General features: G+C 40.3%; 2 protein-coding genes across 3 annotated transcripts; both read right to left on the minus strand.

Moving 5' to 3' along the window:
- Positions 1–825: 825 nt before the first annotated feature.
- Positions 826–16,078, minus strand: LOC146316775 (bromodomain-containing protein 1-like). 2 transcript variants are annotated; one of them, XM_084733561.1, is made up of 12 exons: positions 15,206–16,078; positions 10,908–12,298; positions 10,586–10,742; positions 10,375–10,503; positions 10,147–10,275; positions 9,191–9,503; positions 8,229–8,999; positions 7,937–8,063; positions 7,071–7,201; positions 4,715–4,809; positions 4,257–4,405; positions 826–2,527 (listed from the first exon to the last, which is right to left on the minus strand). In XM_084733561.1, the coding sequence occupies exons 2-12, from the start codon at positions 12,278–12,280 to the stop codon at positions 2,338–2,340; spliced, it is 3,564 nt and encodes a 1,187-aa protein (XP_084589687.1). In that variant the 5' UTR covers positions 12,281–12,298; positions 15,206–16,078; the 3' UTR covers positions 826–2,337. The 2 variants fall into 2 exon arrangements, with proteins under 2 accessions (XP_084589687.1, XP_084589688.1); XM_084733562.1 differs by lacking the exon at positions 4,715–4,809 and having other exon boundaries at positions 2,365–2,527.
- A 580-nt stretch (positions 16,079–16,658) lies between these two features.
- On the minus strand, positions 16,659–22,145 carry ftsj1 (FtsJ RNA 2'-O-methyltransferase 1). The gene is made up of 11 exons (XM_084734023.1): positions 22,100–22,145; positions 21,256–21,393; positions 20,964–21,033; positions 20,690–20,792; positions 20,416–20,494; positions 20,272–20,324; positions 19,543–19,596; positions 18,917–19,019; positions 18,125–18,208; positions 17,753–17,856; positions 16,659–16,928 (listed from the first exon to the last, which is right to left on the minus strand). Exons 2-11 carry the CDS (start codon positions 21,374–21,376, stop codon positions 16,755–16,757), a joined length of 945 nt encoding a protein of 314 aa, XP_084590149.1. The 5' UTR covers positions 21,377–21,393; positions 22,100–22,145; the 3' UTR covers positions 16,659–16,754.
- Between the last annotated feature and the right edge of the window lie 2,527 nt (positions 22,146–24,672).

Genomic DNA, 24,672 nt, shown 5'->3' on the forward strand with positions numbered 1-24,672 from the left:
GATTATTACTTTATTTAAGTACTATTTACATCTGGAAAAGGTTTCAAGTTTGTGCAGACCAGTAAAGCTTAACTTATTTATGATCCATCGACTGGATTCATGTGAATAAATCAGTTTTCTCCATTTCATAAACTAATTTAAATATTAAATCCTCTGGAGTCTGGAAAGTTACTTTTTTCAGTCTTTTATTAGTAGGTACTTCTCTTGGTGGTCAGAGCTTCTTCAAATTCTTGAAATTTTAGTTTTTGTGTGTTTATTTTTACTTGTAACTCTTTTATTTCATTTTATTATAGCATATTGTGTATTATAACAATATAGCAAATATAATTATGTCTGTGCATATAACATGCCTGAAAGCAACACGTTTTATGATTGTCATAAAATATGTTTAACTGAAAAACAAAAAAGAAAAGAAAAATGACCAAAAAATCACTAATGAAAAAAATATAACAAATGCAAATGAAATCAAACAAGACAACAACAAAAATAATAAAATAAAACCAGCATAACAAGTAAAATAAAAAATAGTGAAAATTAAACAAAACTAGAAAACTATGATAATGAAAATATGACAAAATAAATCAAAGGCTACAAAAGGTAACAAAAACAAAATAAAAAGAATGAAAATAAAATAATGAAACAAAAAAATATACAAAAACAACTACTAAAAAAAGAGAAAAAGAAAATTGAAAGAGGGCACACGGATAATAAAAATAAATCAAAATGATAAAAAACAGACAACAAATAATATAAACATAACAATAAAAGTGTGAAAAATATGAAAAATTAAAAAGTGCATAATCAGAGAAATAAAACCAGGACACGTTTAATCAGTGATTCAATAACATATTTTAATTTTCAGTGTTTTAGTATAAAAATCCCACCGGCCTGCCGTCGGCTGGTTTCCACTCCCGTTGGCTATAACTGTGGTTTTTCCCAGAGAATCAGCTAAAGTACCAAATCTATTTACACACAACATCCACATCCAGAGGGGCCAAACAAAACAGGAAGTCTACCCATCGCTACCCTGCCAAAAAAAAGAAAAAAAAAAAAGAAAGAAAAACATCAAACACTATCACCTCACCTCTCAGATTTAATGCTATTAATTCAAAAAATAAAAACTCACAAAACAACAGAAGAGGAAGGAGCCTCTACATTATCACTCCTCGTGTGCCCGTAGTATTTTCTTACAATACTCTCTCTATAAAGTAATGCATATACATTTTCTGCTTTACAATAAATTAGTACAGGCACATTCTCTTCTCTCCTACAGCCGACTGTAGTTCAGTTTAGGTGGAAAAGATGATTCTGTGACGTTTTACAGAAGACTTGAACTTCTCACAGCACACACACACAGAAAGGCCAAAAACCTGAAAAACACAACTAAACTGTAAAAAAAAAAAAAAAAGAAAAAACACATTAGTGGGAACTGGTGGGCAGCAGAGTTTTTGGTTTTGGTGTGAATGATGCACTTTAGGCATTTTAAACTTTTGAGAGCATCTATATAGATTTTATATAAATATGTACAAACAAAAAAAAGTCCAGTAAAAACATTCAGGTAAAAAAAAAAAAAAAAAAAAAGATGCACACAGACAAAAAAAATAATGCCATAGACGAGAGAACTTGAAGCTTGAGAACTCAATAACTTACAAAAACCGTAAAAAAAGGAGCTGAAATAACAATGTTCATTACAGTATGCATGTTTGTTTGTTTTTTCTCTCTGTAGAGATAGCACCAGCAGAAAGGCCGACACCATCAGTGCCGGCGACAATGTGGATCATCATCTTTGACTATAAATATCTGAACACCATGTACCAAAACAAACTGAGGGAGTGAATAAATTAGTGTCAGGCCTTGTACAGGATATTTACAGGAGCTGCTGCAGTCACACGCACACTGATGGGACATTTTCGTGGCAGTGACACTGATGCAGCAGTCTTGCAGCACATTTAAGGAGGTCAGAGGTCAAACTCTGACACATTCAACAGGTTTAGACCCGTCATTTTTCGGTCCTCACAGCCCATGTTTTCTTTCAACTTTTTGCACCTGCTAACTGAGTCATTTTCGTTGCATAGCTCTTTGACAAAACAAGCTACAGTATTTCGGACAGGGAGGACAGATTTGTGTAGGGAGACGTGAAAATGATGTGGTTCCAGTTTGCAGGAAATAGTAAACATGTTGTGTGTGTGTGTGTGTGTGTGTGTGTGTGTTTGTTGTGCGTATGAGGCAGAAACTGAACGTCTCTGCTGTGATGGTGTTCGAAATAAAAAGGTGAAAGGACAAACAGGAGAGATGTGTGATGGGGGGGTGGATAATGGGATGAAGGGGGGGGGGGGTTCAGTCCGTAACGGCAAGGCCGGCGCTCGGCTCCAGCTTGCCGCTGACACGGTGCAGGTGGTTCATGGCTCGGTCGAAGGCGAGCCGCACAGCTTTTCGGACGCCGGAGCAGCGAGCCTCCATCAGCTTGATTTTGTCGAGCGTGTTGTTGATCCCGAAGGGAGCCATCTTGGATCTAGGAAGCCATTGCCTGAGGAGAGAGAAGACAGAGGTCGATGTGTAAGTGTGTGACGGCCTTTTTGCTCCAGAATATGTCACTGACATCACAATTCATGTTCCGCTAACTCACATTAACTGTTCCCAGGTCCTGGACTACAGCCTGCAGAATGTGCTCCTCGCTTAGAAACTTAACTTTTCAAACTTTCTTTAACCTGTAAACTTTTGCTTTGTTTTAACCTCACCAAGAGTACTGTTGTTTATTTCTGCTTATTTTAATATTCTTATGTTATTTTCATTTGTTATTTCCTTTTTTGTGAAGCACACCGTCTTTTGTCTTTTTATAAGAAATGTTTGTCCAGGTCAAGACCTTTGAATCTGCCGCCCACTCCACCGAGTTGACTGATTCGTCCGGCACCAGGACATGAAACTGCAGTTGCTCATCTGAAAAAGCTGTTGAGCCCATCCAATTGGTACCACTAATGGGACTAACAACATTATCAACACTGTAAAACTGTGCACTGTATACAGTGATCTCTAGCTACTGGTCACAGAAAATCGAATGCCCTCCCCCAACGAAATCTGTTAGAATGGAGGCAATGTCAGACTGAAAATGAAAAGGTAACAGGTTTTATCATTATTAGTACTGTTTTTCAAGATGTGACACCTATCTGTGAGACAGACAGCTTTGTACAAATTTCTGATATCAATATAACAATTTTAATGGAAAAAGTCTTCTACCAACAACTGAATCAACTCTGATTACAAAGCAAAGAAATAAACTTTAAATCTGTGTTTTGACAAATCCAAGCAAGGTCAACTGACGATCAAATGTCTTTTTACTTTTTTCATCATGTTTAGTACGATGTGATTGTCTCGCAGTGTGTTGAACACTCAAGACGAATTTCCCCTTGTGGACACTACAGTTTATTCTATTCTATGCGTCACTGTGCTGGGACTCCTCTTATTAAGCCCTTACAGACAGTCCCACGAATTACATTCGCACTAACACGCTTTATTTTTGCACATCTAAAAAACACTGCTGTTTTTCACAGAGTTGATCGCATCTTCTTATTTAACAGGTTTGAAAAATGTTACCATAGGTGCTGGGGAATCATACTGTGACACGAATAGTAACACTTTAGAAGAACAGACACAATGTCAATGCTGGGTTTTTACTGTGAGTGAGACAGCGCATCTATATTTAACTAATGTCTATATTTTCCAACAGTCTCCTGTGGGTTTTGAATGCCTCGTGATTAATGTTCCCCATTCTGTATTGCATTGAGAACTGTGGTGGAAATTCATATTAAACAATTGTTCCGTCAACAACAAGAGCTTTTGAAAAATGGATACATTTTTAAGAAAACAGACACAGATAGAGAAAGTTGGTTATTTTTTCTGTCTCTCCTAAGAAGCTGAAGCGATTCACCTACTATTGTCAATTGACACCAGCAGTGAGTGAATCAAACATGCTTTATGATCAGCTGCATTAATTTATTTGCTTGAATAGCTTCAAACAGATGAATTAGTTGTGTGTGTTGACCTGATGTTACAGGAAGAAGTTTGAGTCTTTTCTTAGATATAAATGTTACCACTTGTATTACATTACTGTGTCAGTCTTTTATCATCTTAGAAAATACAGCTATAGAAAGAGGACAGTCAAATTTTTTGATTTTTCAAAACAATATTCCTGCTTCATTTTGCACCTTTTATTAATTTTTTTTATTTGTTATTTTTAGCGTAAATCGGTGAGTCCTCACCAGCTGCGCTTGCTGTCGAAGAAGTGGACGAGGAAGAGTTTCTCTGCGGACCTGAACTGCATCCGTTCTCCGGCTCTGAGAACGTCCGTTGGTGGTTGGGGAAGCTCCTCCCCGTGACACACCATCTTCCGCGCTCTGGGGTCCATGATCTGTGAAGGCCAAGAAAACAGAGGGATGGGGACTCAGTGAAGCTGCCTCCTCACAGTAATAGTGTGGAGTATATCCTGGTGGCTGCGGCCGCACAGAAGAAGCCCGCACTCAGAGACAGAAGCATGCAAGGCCGAGTCAGGCCGGAAACGCCCTGAGCGAAGCGGCCGACTCCACACACACCAAGCAGTCCATGATCGGCCAGCTGGAAGCTCCCGCATGGCTGTGAGCACAAATCACGAGCTACAGCACGCACAATGGCAGAGGGGCAGATGGGTAATGAGATACAGAGGGGACCAACACTCACTCACCAGGGCAGGGTAGGAGGGATATCCACTACATTTAGCCCAAACTAGTTTAAGAGGCTCCAGAACAAATGGAGAAGCAGCGGTGGGCTTCCACACCTCTACAGGAACAACAACAAGCAAGTTATGAAGTAATCAGTGCAACAGACAGAGAGCACAACCAGTCTGAACACAGAGCCATGCATACAAGAGAGGAGCTGAACACACACACACACACACACACACACACACACACACACACACACACACACACACACCAGGGCACAAAATTAGCACCAGCAAAATATAACCCTGATGGTTATTTATTGATTGATATATTGATAATATATTGATTGATTTATTTATTTATTGGCTGATAAATTTTGAACATTCAGCCATTTGGCTGGTGGACAAAAACGTTAATTTTGCGCCCTGCACACACAAACATTTTTTAAAGATTGCCTTCAAAAAACAGTGACAGGATATTATTCAGGGTTTCCCCCAGTGTATTGCAAACACGGTGGCCCACTGAGCCTAAGCTGACCCCCTGATGGGGCATAACATCTGAGAATTTTATTTTTTGAGGGGGTGTATTTTTAAGATGTTTTTTAAACAGTAACGGTGGGACTGTTCGGTTAGAAAAGGATAGATACAATGGTTGGAAAACTCACCAGCAACATCTGTTGGTTAAAATGTGAACACACTATAGTGGCGAAGACCCTCCCTTCTGGTGTACTCTGTGGGATCTCATTTTGGAAATACTGTGTATGGCAGTCAAAATAATTTTTGTATCCCGTTTGAATTGTGCTATTAATCAACTTCTGATGTTTGTCAAAACCTAACAACTTTGCTGGGGGAAACCCTGTTATTAAATAATGATATGAGTCCACAATTCACTGAATCCACAGGGGAAAAAAAATAACGAACTTCACTTCCACCTTGTCCATCATAGGTTTCCTGTTTCTGACCTCTGTGTTTATTTACCACTTCCTTCACTGTTTAAACCTGCATCTTTGAGTCTTTGCTCACCTCAACCAGGATACCTCAGAGGTCCCTCGACTAAGGATGTCATGGTGAGGAAATTTTCCCACAGGTAATAACTCATGACAACACCGGTGTTAGAGATTACATCAGACATTTTACAAGATAAGATATTTGCTGATGTCACTAATCCATCATCTGTTTAGTTAAGAGCATGTATTTACATCTTTACAGTTAGATTTTCAGATCTTCATCTTACATTGATCAAAACAAATGCTTAGATAATTGGTTCATTATGATGTTTCAAGTTGCAAGGTCTATCAAAAATCCCCCACACTGACCCCAAAAACTGTAGTATACGTCCACAGACGAGTTGTAAACTACCACTAACATCAAATGTACTCCAAGGATTTTGTAACTGGTTGTGAAACAGTCTCAATTTAATACCAATGTCTCTAAATGACCTAAATAAACAAACGCTCTTTCTATATGGTTATTTTTCAGGCCTGCCACTGGATTGTGTTCTCTTTGAAATCGAGTGCAACAAGCCTGTATTTACATTTTCCCAGGCAAAGTTACCAATTAGCTAGTTAAAGGAACCAGGAGGAGAGTTTTTTTTTTCATATAACTATTTTTGATGTTGTATTTTGTGGTTCTGGCAGTGGACACATTACTGTTTTGTCCACAGGGGCCTCCAAAATCAACAAAATATCAAAGTTCCTTGTTGTCGCTTCAAGTATACTCCGGTCATAATGTTAACTCATTGGCAAGACTAACTTGGTTTATTCAAGTTAACCTTAGTTTCAACAAATTAGCACCACAGGCGCCTTCATGGTAATGAACAACAGAATACTCACCTTTATGTCCCCCACCCCATAACTGTTTGGTGATGCTGAGGCTCTGTATAATTGACTTTCCAGATTTCAGTCTGCATAACAATACCCAGTTTATAACTGTAGTGTTTGTTGTCTAAGTATTGATTACAGGCTTAGACAGTGGGGATGTAATGTAATCAATGTCTGCCAAAACATTGTATAACACTGACTACCGCGGCAAGTCTATACTGGAGGTAGACTCCATTAGAGTGGCGCGAAGTGTGGACCTGCTGGTTCTCTAAAATCCCATTTCAAGACTTTCCTTTAAGCAACTTGTAGATCAGAGGCCTGGATGCTCCAGGTAATAATTCACTTCACTGCTCTTTGGGTCAAACAGGTGGAACAGTAGAAAAAGTGAAGTAAGGGAGAAAGAAATAAAAACCAATGTATGTATGTAGCACATAAATTGTATTAGTATAATTACAGAGTTTAGTAAATGTCTTCAGCAGACAGAGAGGAGTTGACCAATTAAAGCGTGCCATGCTATTTCATGCACATTCACTGGATAATACTTGTTGCTGACTCACCTGTAGAGATCTCGGCAGCTTTGGTGAACTCTCTGTTTTCGATGCACGTCATCAGGGTGCTTTTATCATCCACGGTACTCCGTCGAGCTGTAGGCGGCCGCCCTCTACCACTTTTAGGCAGGATGACGGTGCTGAAATGGACAGGAAGAAAGCAAGATAAATAAAAAAGTTTAGATACACTGTGAGTGTTGTCTGGCAGAAGAATAGAAGAATCACTGCATTGTTGAAATGGCCAGGATTTTAATGCAAGGTGTCACAGTTTGTTTAATAGCTGTTCAGTATTATTTATCTGATCTCGTGTTCTAATTGATAAATTAGTAATAAATTGAGGTGCTTATTTCCCACATGTATAGTTTTATATATACATCAGTTTTTATTCAGTGAAAGTAAGTGGGGGTCCAAGCCCAAAAGCCACAACCTTCCAGTACAGAGAAGGGTTTTAAGAGAAATAATAAAGAGAAGTCCAACTTTCAGTTTTCACTGTCTTCCCAGATCTTAGATATTAACTTGGTAATATGTGATTATTGATGATAAAAAAATATGGACAAAAATATCAAAATAAAAACCAACTTGGAATAAAGTGGAACTCTTGAGTTATCAGTCAACCACATAGGTTGTGTCTAGAAGGGAACCCTTTGTCTGTGAAACTTGTGTGAGATTTTTACATTTCTTCATTGTGCATGTTGTACAAACTAATTATGTTTTGTAATGTAACAATGCTGTACTTAAGATCTGCTTCAGCTTAGGGACAAAAAAAACTCCCACCTATTTAGACTAGAAAGATCATAGTTTGGGCTCAAATGATCACTCTTGCAGGACCTTTGGCAGGTCTGGGTAAGGCTCTAGATGGCTCCTCCTGAACTCACCTCGTGCCGCAGAGGACACTTCCACTGGAGGAGATGCTTGATTCGGAGGCACAGCGCCGGCGAGGCTCCAGCAGGCGAGGAGACGGTGCGATTTCATCCTCCTCCACTACAAAACCATTTGCTATTCCTGAAGAGAAAAGAAACACAGGAAACACGTTTCAGTGTAGTGTGGGGTTTGAATTATGTTTTAGGGTACAAAGACACATTTAAGTTAATGTTTTGCACTAGGGGATTATTTCACTGTGATTTCATTTTAGAATCAAAACATAAAAAATGTTCTTCGAATGAGCACCTGTACCAAGCCGTTTTATTGGTGTCTCCTCTTCGTCCTCTTCGCCATCTGCGCTACTGCTGCGTCTTCTTTTTTTCGGCAGGAGCAGCGTCTCCAGTCGAGGGATGACCACTGACAGGAAGGTTTTGGCGCCCAAGGGTGACAGCGTCGGCGACGACGCAGGGGATGCCTCTTGGGTCTTCGGTGGTTTCTGCGGGCTGGTGCTCTTGGACTTGCGGAAGAAGCTGTTGGTCCGTCGGTTGCAGGTGCCAGAGGCTTCGGTGTGGATGTCGCCGTTGAGGAGCAGCGGGTCTGGGATGTGCCCGTTGGGGGTATCCACAGGCATTGAGGTAGATGTGTCGGTGTCGCCATCAAGCTCCATAGGAGTATGGTCAATGCTGGGTTTGACGGCCTTCAGCGGGGGTGGCTCCGAGTCGCTGGGTGAGGTGTCTAGCTGCGATAGTGAGGTTAACAGCTCTAACGTTGGCGGAGGTATAGACTTCTCCACCTGTGGCTTGCAGGGCTCTGCTGGGGGTTCAGGTAGTGGTTTCTCCGCTGACTCAGCGAGGATTGGGGTGGGCTCCAGGACAGTGGGCGACGGTGCTGGGCGTGTCTTCTTGAGGCTGATTTCGTTGCGGACCTCCATGATAGTCTTCTTCAGCAGTTTGAGCCTCTTGCTGCGGGACGGGCTGTGCTTCATGGCCGTGCTCAGGTCCAGCTTCTCCAGCAGCTCCTTCAGCTGAATCTCCAGAGGGGTCAGCCGTCGGTAGGCAGGGGTCAGCAGACGGTCCACTGTGAGAGAGAGAGGGGGAGAGAGATCAAGATAGTCACATGACATCAGCACAGTATTATCTCCATTACATCACTCCAGTATTTCCATTTCACCGGAAAATTCAACTGATTTCAATGTCTACAAGTACTAAATAAGTACTACTTCATGTTTGGTCAGCAGATTTTCTCTTTCTTGATGACCAATAACATACCATCTTCCCAGGAGAAGGGGGGCGGCGGCTCCAATTTTGGGGCCTCTGGAAGATGCAACCCACCAGGGAAGTCGAAACCGATCCTTTCCACCTCTCTGCGGGCCCTCCGGAGGATGACTCCTCCGTGGTCCTGCATCCGCTGAGCTGCCTTGTAGAAAAATGTGTCCTTGGCATTGTACAACATGCAGTTGGAGATGATGAGGTTGAAGTCATCCTCAAACTCATCCAGGCTGTTGTAGTCATGAGCATCGATGCGCTTTCTCATGGTAGAGAAGTCCATGGGGTTCTTGATGTGGTCCAGGTAGTCAGGAACCTACAGAACACAAAAGAGACACAATGAAGTCTGCAGATTTGTTTATTACGTCTTACAAGGATTTATTATCAGGACATTTACAACCCATTACTATACATCAATATTAACATACAGCATGTCACATTATTAGATTTCTGTTTGTGGCTCAGGTGGTGTGGCAGTGTAGGACCATAGTAGGGGTTTCACAACTTCAATTTTTTACTTGTCACAAGGCTTTATAAAGCAGTCACTGTCTAGATATAACATTTATCTATATTTCTGTGGAATAGTCTGTTTGCTGGCTCATGTGACTGGCCACTGCAAAGTGAAATCAGGTTACAAGGAGCTCCCACCACTGAAGCCTCCATGGACAACCCATATTCAAATGAATTAGATGACTGGCATTTTCACTGCAACCTCTCATTCCGTGTGAATTGGCCTAATTTGTGAAAACCCTTGTCGAGTGGAGAGACAACAGTTGTTAACAATTTGTTGACTATAAACTTTTCCTGGGCATTTTGGTCAATTTGGACATCTTCCAGAACATGAATGTAGATCAGCCTTTAATTATTTTGCCAGGACATGTAGCAATTCTGGTTGACAGTATTACTGGTGGATAGTAAGGCAGATTGTTTTCGAACAGACAAGAAAAATGAATGCAGACCTCCTTGATGCTGACAGGCTGAGCAAAGATGCTGTACTGGTCCTTCTCCTGCAGCTGACTGAGCACAGCTCTCAGCAGGATGGTGAAGGGGGACAACTGGACCTCGAGCACCGACTGCTGCAGCTTCATCTGGCGGGGGAACAGACGGTCAAACAAATTTGGATTGTTCATTTGGATTTCAAATCACTCGTTTTGAAACAGAGGAAGTAAATGATAAAGTGAATCTACCTCTTCTCTCTTCAGCTTCTCTCTCTTCCTGATGAGTTCCAATAGCAGGCGAGCTCGCTCCAGGTCATGGCGGAGACGATGCCACTCCTTCAGCTGCTCCTTCAGGGCCTGGTTCGTCTCTGCACGGTCCTGCACAAAGCACACAAACTTAATTGCAGTGACAACTACATTAAAGGATAATGGTGAGTGAGTGAATGGCTGCAGAACTGACCATCTGCTTGGCTTTGGGCGGCTGAGGGTTGGCCTGTAGTCGGCGGATCAGGGGCACATTGTTCCTCGACTGTCTCTTCTGCACCCAGTAGCTCAGTACCCGTTCAACAAACAGACGCTTCCTCTGCACCGCCACCTGGTTCAGGATGGTGTCAAAGCTGACACACAAGGAAACAGGAGAAGAAATGAATCAATAAATACTCGTAATTTGTTTCATTCAGTAGTCAGGGGACATAACCTGAGCAGAAATGCAGTCTAACACCCTTTACATTTTCAATCTTAATGTGAGAGATTCATTGTGGGAGTCCTGTTTGCCTGCCTACCTCGAAACAGTGATACTGGGGCCAGAGTTGGTGGGGGCCTCGGGTTCTGGTTCTGGTTCAGGCTCTGCCTTCTTACTCTTCTTCTTCTGCCACCCTTTGGCCCGGGCTTTGCCCCTCTTGTCGGGCCTCTTGTGACAGGCCCCGTTTTTCGGATGCGGCTCCTCGTAGATGGTAAGCGGCCGGCGGACACAGCCTTCAGGTGTGTGGCTGCAGCAGTAGGCGGTCTTTTTCACAGAGAAGGTGGTTGCGCCAGACGCCGTCACCTCCTTCACAGGCTCCATCTTCATGTGGAGGCCAGCTTTTTGGGCACAGCTAACGTGGAAGGCAGTGTAACAGTTGATTTTATCACACTGGATACACGCTCCCGCGCCCTTCTCCTTACAGAGGTAACAGGTAAGCTTCCAGCGTGCTGGTGGGATATTGCGGACGCCATCAATGGGCTCAATGAAAACTGTGTCAGAAAAACCAACCTCAGGTACCCACAGCGCACATGCTACATGACCCCAACGATCATCATCAGTCTTCTTCAAGGCTCCACCTCGGTTCGGACAGAAGACACACTCAGCAGGCCGTGACGGGCACTGTAGGCAGTGGCGGCACAGCCACTGGCCCTCAGGGATGTACGGCACACCATAGCACTCCTGATGCACGGCGATGTTACAGGAGTCACAGAAGAGGATGACGTTACTGTCGGCTCCATCTCCATCCATGCAGATGCAGCAGACAGCGTCCTCATCCACCAGTGACTGTAGGTCACTCTGACCCTGCGTGGCTGAGAATGACTCCTTCTCAAAGCGGTCCATGAGAAACTCGAACAGATTGTGTGACACCTGGCTGATGCCCTCGCTCTTTCTCTTCTCATTGATTAGCTCAAGCCAGGCATAGTCCTCCTCATCCATGTCGTACTCCACCTCCTCGTCCAGCTCCTCCGCTGTCCTCTCTGTGTATTTGTAATACGCCGCTGGTCTCTTCGGCACCACTGGCAGATTGTATTCAACCGTTCTAACTTTTGGCTCCAACAGGCCACCTGCACTGCCATGCGTGCCAGTGCCACCTTGTGAGGCAGTAAGCGCAGCATTCTTCTTCTGCCGGTTGTTTTTGAGGCGCATAGAGCGCACCAGGACCTGCTGGGGCTTCTCGTTGTTCTCCTTGTTGCTGTTGCACTCCATGATCTCCTGAGCTGTGGGGTCATCGTCAGTGATGACATCCAGCTTGTCGTAGATGCTGAGGCGGTGCACACGACCATCCACCTCGAGCTCCACTATTCGCTGAGCCTGTGCATATGTGAGCGTCTCCCGGTTGGGTGACGGTTTGATGGGAGAGGAGTCCCTTTTCAGCGCCGCCGGGCGCTGATTTCGACTTTTTTTCTTCATTTTGAAGCTGTACGGACCCTGAAAACCAAACAGATTAAACAACAGTGTCAATGCCTCACCAAGGTGATGTTGTGGCAGAAATGGCTGGTTAACAACAATTTTTCATGTCATTAACTCACCCTGTGAAGCAATGACCAACACACACCACACAGAGTGGTATGTGTTGGATCTAACGGAACCTGCAGTTCTGCACTAATGATTAATAACCCTCAAACCCTCAATGTCAGCACCTCTTCTAGTTTTCAATCACAGAGAAATATGTAAAACACTTGAGCTGCAGACAACATTTGTACATGTATATGACTGACAGTTTCCCTGCAACAACATTGGCTACTGAAAAACAAACTAATTTCTATCAAAACAGAAGCAAAAGGAGTGTTTAAGGCATCTGAGCAAAACATAAGAAAACTATCATTTTATCATTTTATTTATTCAATATGGTACACCACAATACTAAGTCTCATCTGGTTTTCCAAGTCTTGCCGCTAGAAATCTTTGTGTACATCTGTGTGGATGCTGATTATGCAAAAATCCTAATTATATTGGGGCTGACAATTGTTTGAGAATGTCTATCTGTGCCACTATGATACCTGACTTTCGATATCCATCTATAATTAACTTTGCACCACCATTTTCCTTTTGTAACACAATATGCTAAACACAGCAGTGGTAAATAAAACTTTGACTAAATATAATACAGTGTTAAATGAAAGAGTTTCCCAATTTTAATCAGGAATTATTTGATGAAGGACTATCAGAATCTGACCAAGCTTTATTTATATACCTGACATTTTTCAATACAAGAGGCACATAAATTTCAGTATGTATTCAAAAAGTATACAACATACAAAATCATTCAAAGAAATCTATAATATAGTGAAAATATAAAACTGGCAGAAGACAGACTTCACATTGTGTGTTGGTACATTGACAGCTACTGAAAACCTTTTGAATACCATAATTCTGTCAATATTAGTGCTTCAACTATTTCTATTATATTAATCTATTCATTGTTTTGTTGATAAGCTGATTGGTCACTTGAATTATAAAATGTCAGAAAATACTGAATTTCCCTGAGGCCAAGCTGACATATTTAAATGTCTAGCTTTGTCAAAAACAGCAGTTTAAAATCAAAAGATATTCAGTTAACTTTGACAAAAAGCCACAGAGGACCTGGTCCTTAACATGTCAGGAATTTTTATTAGAGAATAATTTTAACAGTTAATCTATAATCAAAGATATTACTAATCAATTAATGATTTTAGGACAAATCATTTCAGCTCTAGGTGTTCATATATCCTCCTGTAACATTTCATTTTCTCTTGGTACTGTGTATTTTGAAAAATTTCACTATTCTTTTGTCCATCATGCAAATGGATAGTGAATGTTCAAATTTGATGAGCCACCCAACACAATTCCACTGGACTTTTTTTGGCTGGTCAAATCAAATCAAATTCGTTTTAGATAGGGCTGGACTGTTTATTGAAATATTACTGAAATCGCAATATGGCAAAGTGCCCTGTCTGAGGGGTGGACGACAGGGCCTTAACATAATATCACAATATTTTAAGCTATTCTGCAATAACATGACAGTGATATTGTGACTTTCTGGTTTAGAGCTCTCTCTCCACTGGATTTTTGTCTCATATACTCAGTTGCTTCTGGTTGAGAGGATCAGTTTGATGTGTTTGCCCCTCTTGTTTACAGTGTTTTTGTACTTCTTACATATAACCAGTTTATTGTATATCTGATCTTGATGTCACTCCCCTATTTGGAACCAACTCCTCCACCATAATAATGTCTGATATTGCCATTATCACAATATGATTTTTATCTCATCTTAAAATATGATGACAATATATCATGAACGATAAGACATGGCACACTTCTACCTGGCATATAAATCTTATTCCTCATATGATTCTTTGATACAGTCACCAATAGAAAATGTCACATCATCATGATTTAAACAATTTTATTTTTTGTTTTTCAGAGAAATTGAGAATGTGATGCAAAAATTATTATTGCCCCTAATCGTGAATCATATCGCAAAACCTGTCAAAATAATTGCAGTATGACTTTCTTACCACATTGTTCTTTTAAGTGTCAACATTCTTAGACAGTAAAGTGAATTCTACGCCTCCTCTTTTGTGCAAATAAAATCTGTATGCTACTACAACTGCAACTTGACAGTTGGTTTCACACTTAAAGCTAACAGTCTCAAATGTGATACCCCAGTGTCTGCTTGTGTAGCTTTAATTTATGAGATCAACATGGTTTCGGTTTACCTGCTGACTGTTGTTATAGTACAGGGGGCGTAAACAGACCAACTGTGATAACGTTCACTGGATGAATGAAAGAAATGTACCAAGAGCCGCACACCCCCACGGCGACTATAGCGAGTCTATGGTCGGCTCAGCCTGCCTGTCTGGAGTGGCTGGGGGTTGGTTGTTGTTGAATATCATCGGCTAACACCAACAGCAGCGTCGGCTCGTACTGTTTCTCTCTGACTGTGTGCTGAACGGCCAGTGCTAGCCACGGCTAGCTTATGTTAGTTAGCTCCGCTCAACCGAACCTCAACATTGATCTGTGTGATGAACCAAACCAACTTCAACGGTGTGAATCGAACAAAGGTTTATTAGAGGAAAGGGCGAGCCGGTGGTGTCCTCCCAGCAGGCGGCGGCCTCTCTAGTATCCCAATAAACGCATTAGGACACTCCGTCCACAAACCGGGCTAAGGTTAGCCTGCTAGCATTTCACCAAACTGAGGGGGGAGGAAATATGGCGACCAACACAACAAGAAACTGCCTCGAATGGAAAAGGTGTCTTTTCTCCATAGCAGCGCGGAATGGTTTTGAATTTAGACATGACCAGACAGTAGAGGGGGGCTATTAAAAGGTGAGGACAGAGTGAGGTTGAACTTACCTCGGTATTTTCACGAATTCAGCTTGTAAAAACAGCAGCAATGGCGGCGCGGCCTGCGGAGCGAAGCGACAGTTAAATCCACATTCAGTTCGCTCATCCAACGGCGGCCGCGGCTTGCGCTGAACCGAGTCAAACTTGAAGGTAACCGACCGGTATCCAGGGCGACGGAGCCAGTTTCAGGTGTTTATACTTTAATCCGGTTGAATACTGATCGACGGGGCTGTTTTGAAGCAGTTGGAAGTGGCAGAGCTCAGCAGCTGCCCGAGCTTCTCTTCCCCCAACAACAATGCGGTTGTGTGAGTCTTTGCGCCGTGATGTCATCGCGTACAAAGGAGAACCAGGAAGTCGAAACTGCTATACTTTCAGGAAGAGATCGTCTTTCTTTTTCGGAATTTAGTTGTTGACATGTTTAGTTTGTGTGAACAAGTAAATGGATAGGAGGGATTTTAACGGATACAGCTGCATTTTGTTACTGTAAAATCCATCGAAAATACTCAGCAAGTGTGCATGTTCATGGCAAAAGGAATGTTTTAGACAACAATAGAGCTCTACGACGGGAATAAGATTATCAGGCTTTGCCTATACACATAATACTAATTCCAGTTAGCAGAGGGAGGGGGGCAAGTCATTGTTTTGAAATTAACAATTTGGTCTGGTCTCAGGTCTTTGCACTCAAATCTCATGTCAAGACTGTCCCCAGTCCAAAAGTGTGAGTTTCAGGTCCTAAATAAGTCATAATGCGCTCCTCGCCAAATGTAATGCCAACCTTCTCACAACTTACTACTGTTTGCGCAACTTCAAAAGTCAAAGTTGTGAGTTGTCCGTAATTTTCGACCTACATGTTTTGCATACTGCAGTTCAGTTTTTGTTGACCCCCACGCAGTTTCTCAAACTGGAACTTGGTAAGGTACAGTTCTTTGTGGTTCTTTCCTGTAACTTGATTGGATGCTGCCAGATTGTTTCAGACAAATTGGATCCGGTGTCGACCTGCTGAGAATGGAAAAACATTAAGTTGATTCAACACAATGAATTTTGATAGGATAAACAAACTCTAAAACAAACTGGATTTATTTTAAAGTGACCTTTAATGTATCACTTCTAGTTAGAATACATTTTTAGACTAAGACTACCCAGTTCATAATCTTTGAATAAGTCTCTTTAAAGCTCAGTAGAGGCAACTTCCTACAGAGTTGGACATTGGTTAAAATATAATTTCTGTGAACCACTATGCCAGAATGCATCCAAGAAGTGACTTTTATTTTTAAAATAGAAAATGTTTACAGTTTTTCATCCTGATAGATGAAGGATTTGTCTTAAAGTACTCCACATAAAATCAGGCCAAACAATAAAAACATACTGCTCCAATTGGAAAGCAGGGCTAAGCAAGTCCCGGTCCCTTCTTTGTCCTGATGCACATAAATGAAACAGATATTCATCTTCGTATCAAACAGAAGAGAATTTTCCCAAAATGCTGGACTGTTCCTTTATTGACAGTTCTGTCCTCCATCTCCCGGAGTTTTTTTCCATTAATCAGCAGCAGTCGGACAGATCAGGTGGACTTAGCTGGTGGCTCTGTCTCATCTTGACTCTGGCTGGGACAGCTGGGCAGAGCGTCCTCTCTGGACAGGAGGTTGTTTTTGCGGAGGTGGCAGGCCTGCTGATACGGCGGGCATATGGGCGGCTGTGTGGGGGGCGTGTACTGATACTGTTTACCAGCATCCAGCTGAAGAAAGATAACAGTAAGAACTATGGATGTCAACAGTTAAGATAATCACATGCATTACTTTGAAACAAGTATCCCTTAAAATACCCTTAATTTACCCCTGAAAACTCACCAAATACCTTAATCTATATCAAGATTTTTGGTAAAAGAGCCTTTAATTTGGTCATAAATTGAATTAAAACCCCTTTAAAACAACTTAATTAGAAAAGCCCGATTAATAAATTAAGCTGATTTTAAGGGGCACATGACTTTTCCCTTAATTCACGTATTAATTAGATTTTTTTAACAAATCCATCAGCTATAGGTGTTATTACGGTTGGAGTTTCATACTAGTTAGGGGTCCATTAGAGGAACCTTTATTTTGTAGAGATTCCCTTCATATGTAGTTAATTAATGGATAAATTAATGGATTACATCATATTAAGGGTTTTCTTCAATGGATTATCTGACCAGTCTAAGTGTTTTTCAAAGTCCTGAAGTAAACAATTAAGGCTGGTTTACATGTTATTTATTCAATTTTCAATTTAAGGTGTTAAGTCCCTGTAAAAACTTTGGTCATGCAGATAATCCGTCAAAAATATCTTATCACACTACAATGATTTAATTTAGCCATTATCACTTGAAAAACTCACCAAATACTATAATTACATCATTATTAATTCATGGAATTTTAAATGATAAAATTTAATGGATTCAATTTCATAGTGAGGATAAATAAAGCCTGAACCACAGCAGATATAGTCAAACAGAAAACGGAATGACAAACAAACCATGTTTCTGTTTGACTCAGTAAAGACTAGGAGGATAGATGTGCGTCTCCTCACCTGCAGAGGGTAAGTTCTGTCTGAATCGAAGGCGCTGAGATCACCACACGCCAGGAAGGGAACAATGACACGGTTTGGACCCTCTAACTGGTTAAAGTCTACATCTGAAGGACAGAAAAGAGAACCCAGACTGAGCACAAACAGGAGAACCAGCACATGCATTAAAAATTGAACAGTCCACATTGGATCTATCTCAATATGCAAATGACTTGTCAACAAACACGATACAATGCAGCTTGTCTTTCACCACCTCCAGATGTGGTCTGGATGATCAAGGCTTTGATTATAATCTGAGTGCATTAACACAAGTTTGTCCTGATCCAGATCAGATATCCAGACACAGACCAGTCATGGAAAAGGGCTCCTATTTACCGTAGGAATGATCCAGCAGAGGGTTGGACATGTTGGGGACGTAACCTTCAGGAGGAGAATAATTCTGACACACCACGAAGGCCTCTGCACACAGACACACGGAGAGATACTGAATGTAATTTGTCAGCAGAGTTCATGCAAACACCACAGGCTCAGATATGAATTAAAGGGATAGTCTGACTTTTTTCACCTAAAAAAAATCTATATCAATTTAAGTGTGTGCTATATTTACAATATTTTCTCTGTTTTACCTTGCTTTCAGACTGTTCCATTATATAAGCCAAATATCCTCTGGAAAGCAACCAAACTCCTTTGGGAAAAACATTTTACCTTGAAGAACACAGGAGTTGTTAATCTACTGCTGCCTTGATTGGTTAGTTTTTGTTATTGTATGACTTTGCTCAGTCAGGTTGCTTTGGACAGAGTGATATAGTGGCATTTCCCATTGGAAAAGGGGTGAAAATACTGTAAATACATAGTACACATATTACTTTTACATGGCTAAATGGTTTTGCTGCTGACCTCACCCATAGCAGTACAATTAGCTTTTGTGCTGGTACTCCTTTCTGCAATTTAATCAGTTTTTACTTTGTTAAGATTATTTTGTCAAACATTCTGTGCATCTCAGATTTTAACTCTTACAAATTTTGAGTAAAACAACATCTTATTTCTATCACCGATTGTAGCCCATTGCAAGTCTCTACTGTATAAACAATCACTACATTATTAGGTGGGATTGGGGTTTGTTTCTTGTTCAAGCCTTCTAATTGGCCCCTGTGGGTGGTGGCTTACCAATGCTGGAGTTCCTGCTGCTGCGAGGCTTGGCACAGGTCACACCACTGAAGAAAATCTTCAGCTGAGAGTACAGCAGAGTCACGTCTTTACCTCTGAAGATCTGAGACACACAGGACAGGACAGGGATAAATAGGGTTAAAGGGACAGTTCACCCCAAAATCAATCAATGCCTTTCCTCAAATATAATAGAAGTAGATGGCACCAATCTTGTAGTGCTCAAAGTATCCAGTTATTGAAGATAATCCACAGACTTTGTTGTGTGTTATTTCATGAAGGAACTACTTTCTTCCTACCAAACTACACCTGCCAACTGCATTACCGAGCAGGAGAAAGTGTGCATCAACTCATGAACCTCTTCGGCTGAGCTGTAAACTCTCGTCCATGAGTAGATATATGCTACCCTTTGTGTGGTGATATGATTGGTTTTTGTAGCTCAGCAGATAGAAAAAAAATCGCCACTTTGACCACCACAAAAAGAGAAAACAGACATCTCTATGGTCAATCTCTCCAAAACTCAGCAACTCACATCAAAACAGTCCCTCACAAAACGGTTCCTTTAATAACATCTCATTTGACAGTGACCGCGGTGATAAATAAAGAGAATTTATAAAAGTTAGACTTACCTTGGCCACAAACGTCCCTCCAGGTTTCAGGACATGAGTGGTGATGTTCAGAGCCTGAGAAACAAACAGCTGTCAGCATGACATCACAGACTGAAAGGTGAATAAAAACGCACCCCTGTACCCTTGACATATACGGAAGTAGACGTCACAAGAACTCCTCAGTAGAGTAATATTGACACACTTGAGTATTGCAATATTATGTAATGTGACACTGTATTGATTCTGAAAACTCTGTACAGTGATATCATGACATATGCAGACTTGTGGCTGTGGTTAATTTTGTGTTGTGTTTGAACCTCACTAGAATGACAGCTAAAGTGTTTTTATCCATCTTCTCTGTCTTGATTGCATAAAAAATGTTTTTCAACTTAATTTTTGTGCATATGGTGGTGTACTCTTCATACTATGAAAATTAGGTTTAAAAAAAAAAAACATATCACCATATAATCACAATATATTGAATCATACTACAGTATCATGATAGGTATCGTATAAAAAGATTCTTGCCAATACACAGCCCTGCTGTTGGCTGGCTACAGTATATGTCTTAAACCCTGCCCCCTTTGTTTTAATAGACTGGACATGAGCCAAACTAAAACATCAAAGTACATGTCATGATGGTTTGTGTCACTTCAGATGGTTCTTATCACGCTGATGTTTGTTCAAGTGTTTATTTTTCTTTTAAGTTTGGTTTTAATTAGTTATTTGATGCTGATACACTCTACTTACAGCCAACAGGAGTTGAGCTTGGATGTACTCATCCACATCATGGAGCCCGGTTACTACGGAAACAGAACAGGAAATAACAACATTAAAAAGTGGATGAGAGAGACCTGAGAGCAGGTGAGGACAGACAGGAGGTGAGTGTCTCACCGTCTGGAGCTCCATCACAAACCACCAGGTCGGCTGGCTGACCCTCAAAGTGGCGGATTATCTCCTGAGCTGTCGACACCTGAAAGGATGGAGAAGACACAGGTCATGTGACGCACCACGTGAAGTCAGAGATCCTCCACAAATATTAATGAGAGCCTGCACATGTTAGTTTGCCTAACAAGTGTTTTCTACAGATCTAACAAAAGATGGGTTGTCCTGATCCATTCAGATGTTATTAGTGTTGGAGGTACATGTTTATACATCATGTCCTCACCTTGGTGATGTCTCCTTGGATCTGAGTGACTCCTGGCAGAGGGGCCATGGCCTGCAGGTCCACCGCCACAATCTTCACTTCCTCACCCTTCTCCTCCCGCCCCCTGAGTACAAAAACAAAACAATTAATTAATAAAAGGTGCATCTGAAATTCGGAGCTGCACACCACACTTTAACTCTAGATTTAAAATATTTAATTTATTGCTTTGTGAAAATAAAATGAGGTTAGTATATGTACATTTAAAAAAAGGCAAACACAAAAAAAGAGCAAAAACCTGAGTTTCCGACTGAGGACCTGACTCCAGCTGCCAGGAGCTGCACACAGATCCACTGCTCTGTTCACACCTGGGAGAGAGTAAAAAACCCTTAATGAACGATTGTTCGCACATTTATTAAAAGACAGCATAAGAGGGACACAAGTACAGATGGATACCAAAGGAGACATGAGAGTCCAAACACATGAACGAGGCAATTGAAGGCTCAGTGATAACTTTTTCATAAATGGGACATCTAGTAATCCACCCATGTACAGACAGTATGAATATAGACCTGTCCTGTGGGCCTCACCAGTGAACAGGTTGAACTCGTGGTCGAGCTGTAGCAGCTTGAAGGCACTCCTCGCTCTCCAGCCCTCCTCTTTGGCTAGACGATAGTAAATGTCCCGCTTGTCTTTGGAGGAGCGACCCATCCTGAACTCTGACCCCTCGGATGGAAAACACACATAGAACCAGTAACACAGCAGCCACATTTATACTGGTTTTTATTCTTTCAGTAGAATTACTGGAATGATATGATGGATTATTTAAGGATTTCTGGCCATGATTGTTCTAAACATTGACTGGTGCATCATCCGTTTTTCTTTCTTTTTTCGTTATTTTATTCAATTAATGAAAAAAAGTGTACAAATTCAACCTCATTTTAATAATTCACAAATGTTCATGTTTCTCGATAAAAGCAAATAGTAATTTTAACATTGCAAAATAACGTTGAAGCATTAGCTTTAGATTTAAGACCTGACAGTACTTAACCAAATTTATTACGTAGTAAAAAAAGACTATGTGAAATAAGTCCTTAAGTCAAGATTTTGCAATATGGGTGTTTCTGGTTTCTTCTGTTTTAGCCGAATTTAAGAGCGCCCCTAAGTCTATCTAAAACAGTATTTACATATAATTTATTGCGCACTGCTGTTGTGTTGCAGACTGTCTGTGTCCATTTTCTATACGGAGTTTGGCGCAGAGCGGGCAAATAACGGCGTATTTCAAGGCTCATTGAGCTCATTCTCTAATGTTAGGTCGGTGTATGTCTCTGCGTTAAATACAGGCACATTTTATACTAAACAACTCACGTAAAACAATAACATAATTTCTCATGCAAACATAGTTATGAACCATTTACAAACAGCTTGACTTACTGTTCACGTGTGGTTCCGGTGTTGACGATGAAAGGACCCCTGCAGATAGGTGTCCCTGAAGCGCCGGTTTAAAATAGCACCCACCATCTCTGCTAAAAGATTAAAAATTTTACTGTTTTAAATAATACTTTTACTAAAATTGACGAACTTTATCAACGTATGTAAATATGCCTTTCAACCGTCTCAACAAAATATGTTTTTAAATCGTATTTTTAACGTAAGGGCACACGTTATAATAAATATCACAGACAATACTCCGATGCGATATGTGATAATAAAAAACATATTTAACATTAACTTAAGTTCCAACTATTTTTAAAATGTATTTTTGTTTTTGTTTTCCCTTCTTGTACTGTTTTCCCCTCTTGTACTGCACAGTTTTTCCAGGTCAGTGTCTTCTCAGTTGCGACCACACGGTGTCGCTGCAGGCACATTATACTGCTTTTAATGGAAACGACCAAGGAAAAGGATATATTTATTCTTATGTATGAAAGCAAAAACAAAGGTAAAATACACATGAATGTTTTAAACTAAAAAAAATAAATTTAATTCATAATTCATAATGGATATGGAGTCTTATTTTGCTGTCCATCTCTCCTTTATATTATTGAAAGGGAATGTTTTTTTATGTGGGATTTTTTTTAAGGAGAAAACATCCACTTTTAAAGGATTCATATTGCTAATTCTTAGAGGTGTTCAACATGTGATTTATTTTACCGGTTTGACCATCATTTACAGGATAATTAAATGTGAGCTTCTTTATAAACACTTGAAATTATAAATAGAGTTTTTATAAGTAATTTTAATGGAAAATTTATGTCTTCAATTTCTTTTTCCATTATTTTTTCTTTTACTATTATTGTTTAAATGGTCTTACGTTTGGTGGTTATTGAAGGTGGTCTTAAAACTATGTTATCCTCCTCTGAGGAATTGACTGAAGAGTTAAACTATGTAAACCTCAGGCTAGGTTTAAAGTAATGTAGTTAGTATAGAGAAAAGTGAAGAGTCTTAAGAGTCAAGACACCCAAGACATCACACAGATAATACGTTTATATACAAAAGGTTTATTCTAAAAATTAAAAAAAAGTCATGAAAAAATACTTTTTTTCCTGTCAGAGTTGTATATAACACCAAAAAATTGTAACAAATGGAATGAGAATGAAACCATTAGTTAAAACTCTTAAACCTCACATGAGAAAACCTGAACCTGACTTTAATGTGGTTTTTGACAAAAAATAAAAAAATAAAAAACCCCAAACATTTGAGAAAAGTTCAACAGGAGAAAACTTAAATAAATAACCATATGATGAGGAATGTATGTTTACAGAATAAATAAAACAGAAAATGTTTTGTACATTTTTTTAAAAAAGAATACATATATATATACACACATATACATATAAACCAAAACTGAATATTTGCATTGACAGTGCATTTTACACCCAGAGAGGTGGAGGACTGGCTGTGGAACCTCTGAAGCTTTATAAAAACCACCTGAATGCAAAAAATTTTGTAGAAAACCATGTTTCTCATCATTTCATCATATGATCATGGTATCGATACTGAAAAATAACCAAAGCGGTGCTTGAAGGAGGAAACAGAGAAAACTATCTGACAAAACTGTCTTTTGATGAACTGTAGAAAGATAAAGTTTTGTTGACCTGACAATGGTCAGGACATCAGCAGCAGCAGTGAGGAGAACAGTCAGACTTACTTCTTAAATCTGAAATCCTAAAATTTCAGTTTCATTTTTTAAACTTACTTACTTATAAGAATTAGTCTAAAAACATGGCGCAGTCAACCTGGCATGTTGGACATTTATGAGACATGAATTACACCAGAGCAGTATGAAAGTATTTTATGTGTGAGGTTTATTTTTTGATGTTTTTTCTACATTTGAAAACCTGTAACCACTTCAGTTGTTTGGGAGATTCTCCAATGCTGTTTTCCTGTGAAAATCCAGCAGTGTTTTGTGGACTAAAAAACTAAATCCAACCTTCAACCAGTATGAAGGTGAGTAGAAAAAGACAGATTTTTGATGAACAGTCAAGTCAATTATTTGCAGCCCTACAGACGACATAACACGTCATATCATCCACAACAATTAAGTTTTAAAATCAGACATTTGTTGGATAAAAACTGTTGCTTTTTTAAAATCTGTCCGCCTTCCTCTGTGATTTAACCACATTATTTTAAAGGATGAATCTGGTCCTTTTTTTTAAGGGTTTGATATTCTGTAGCTTCCCTACATATGAACCCACAGCCCGCCTGATGCCTCACTATGACTGAGCAAAGCCTTCTTTGAGAACCTACCTCGCCATTTTTGCTGAGTGGTTGAAAAACCCAGAAAAAAAAACTACAAGGATTCTCTGGGTTAGAACTTCATTTTCCAAACTAAAGGACCTCTGAAGAACTTTAGTCTCGGAATATCAGACAATAGGAGATGTCCAGTAAATGCAGAAACAAACCTACGACCCTTACATTTTTTTTCAAGCATTACCGGACACAAAAACTCTCCTTCCATTCTCCTTAGTGGTAAGAACACAACTTTTGCATGTGACTGCCCCAATATG

The sequence above is a fragment of the Lutjanus erythropterus genome, chromosome 13 (genome assembly GCF_056507025.1).
Source record: "Lutjanus erythropterus isolate fLutEry1 chromosome 13, fLutEry1.hap2, whole genome shotgun sequence".
NCBI classification, from domain to species: Eukaryota; Metazoa; Chordata; class Actinopteri; order Lutjaniformes; family Lutjanidae; genus Lutjanus; species Lutjanus erythropterus.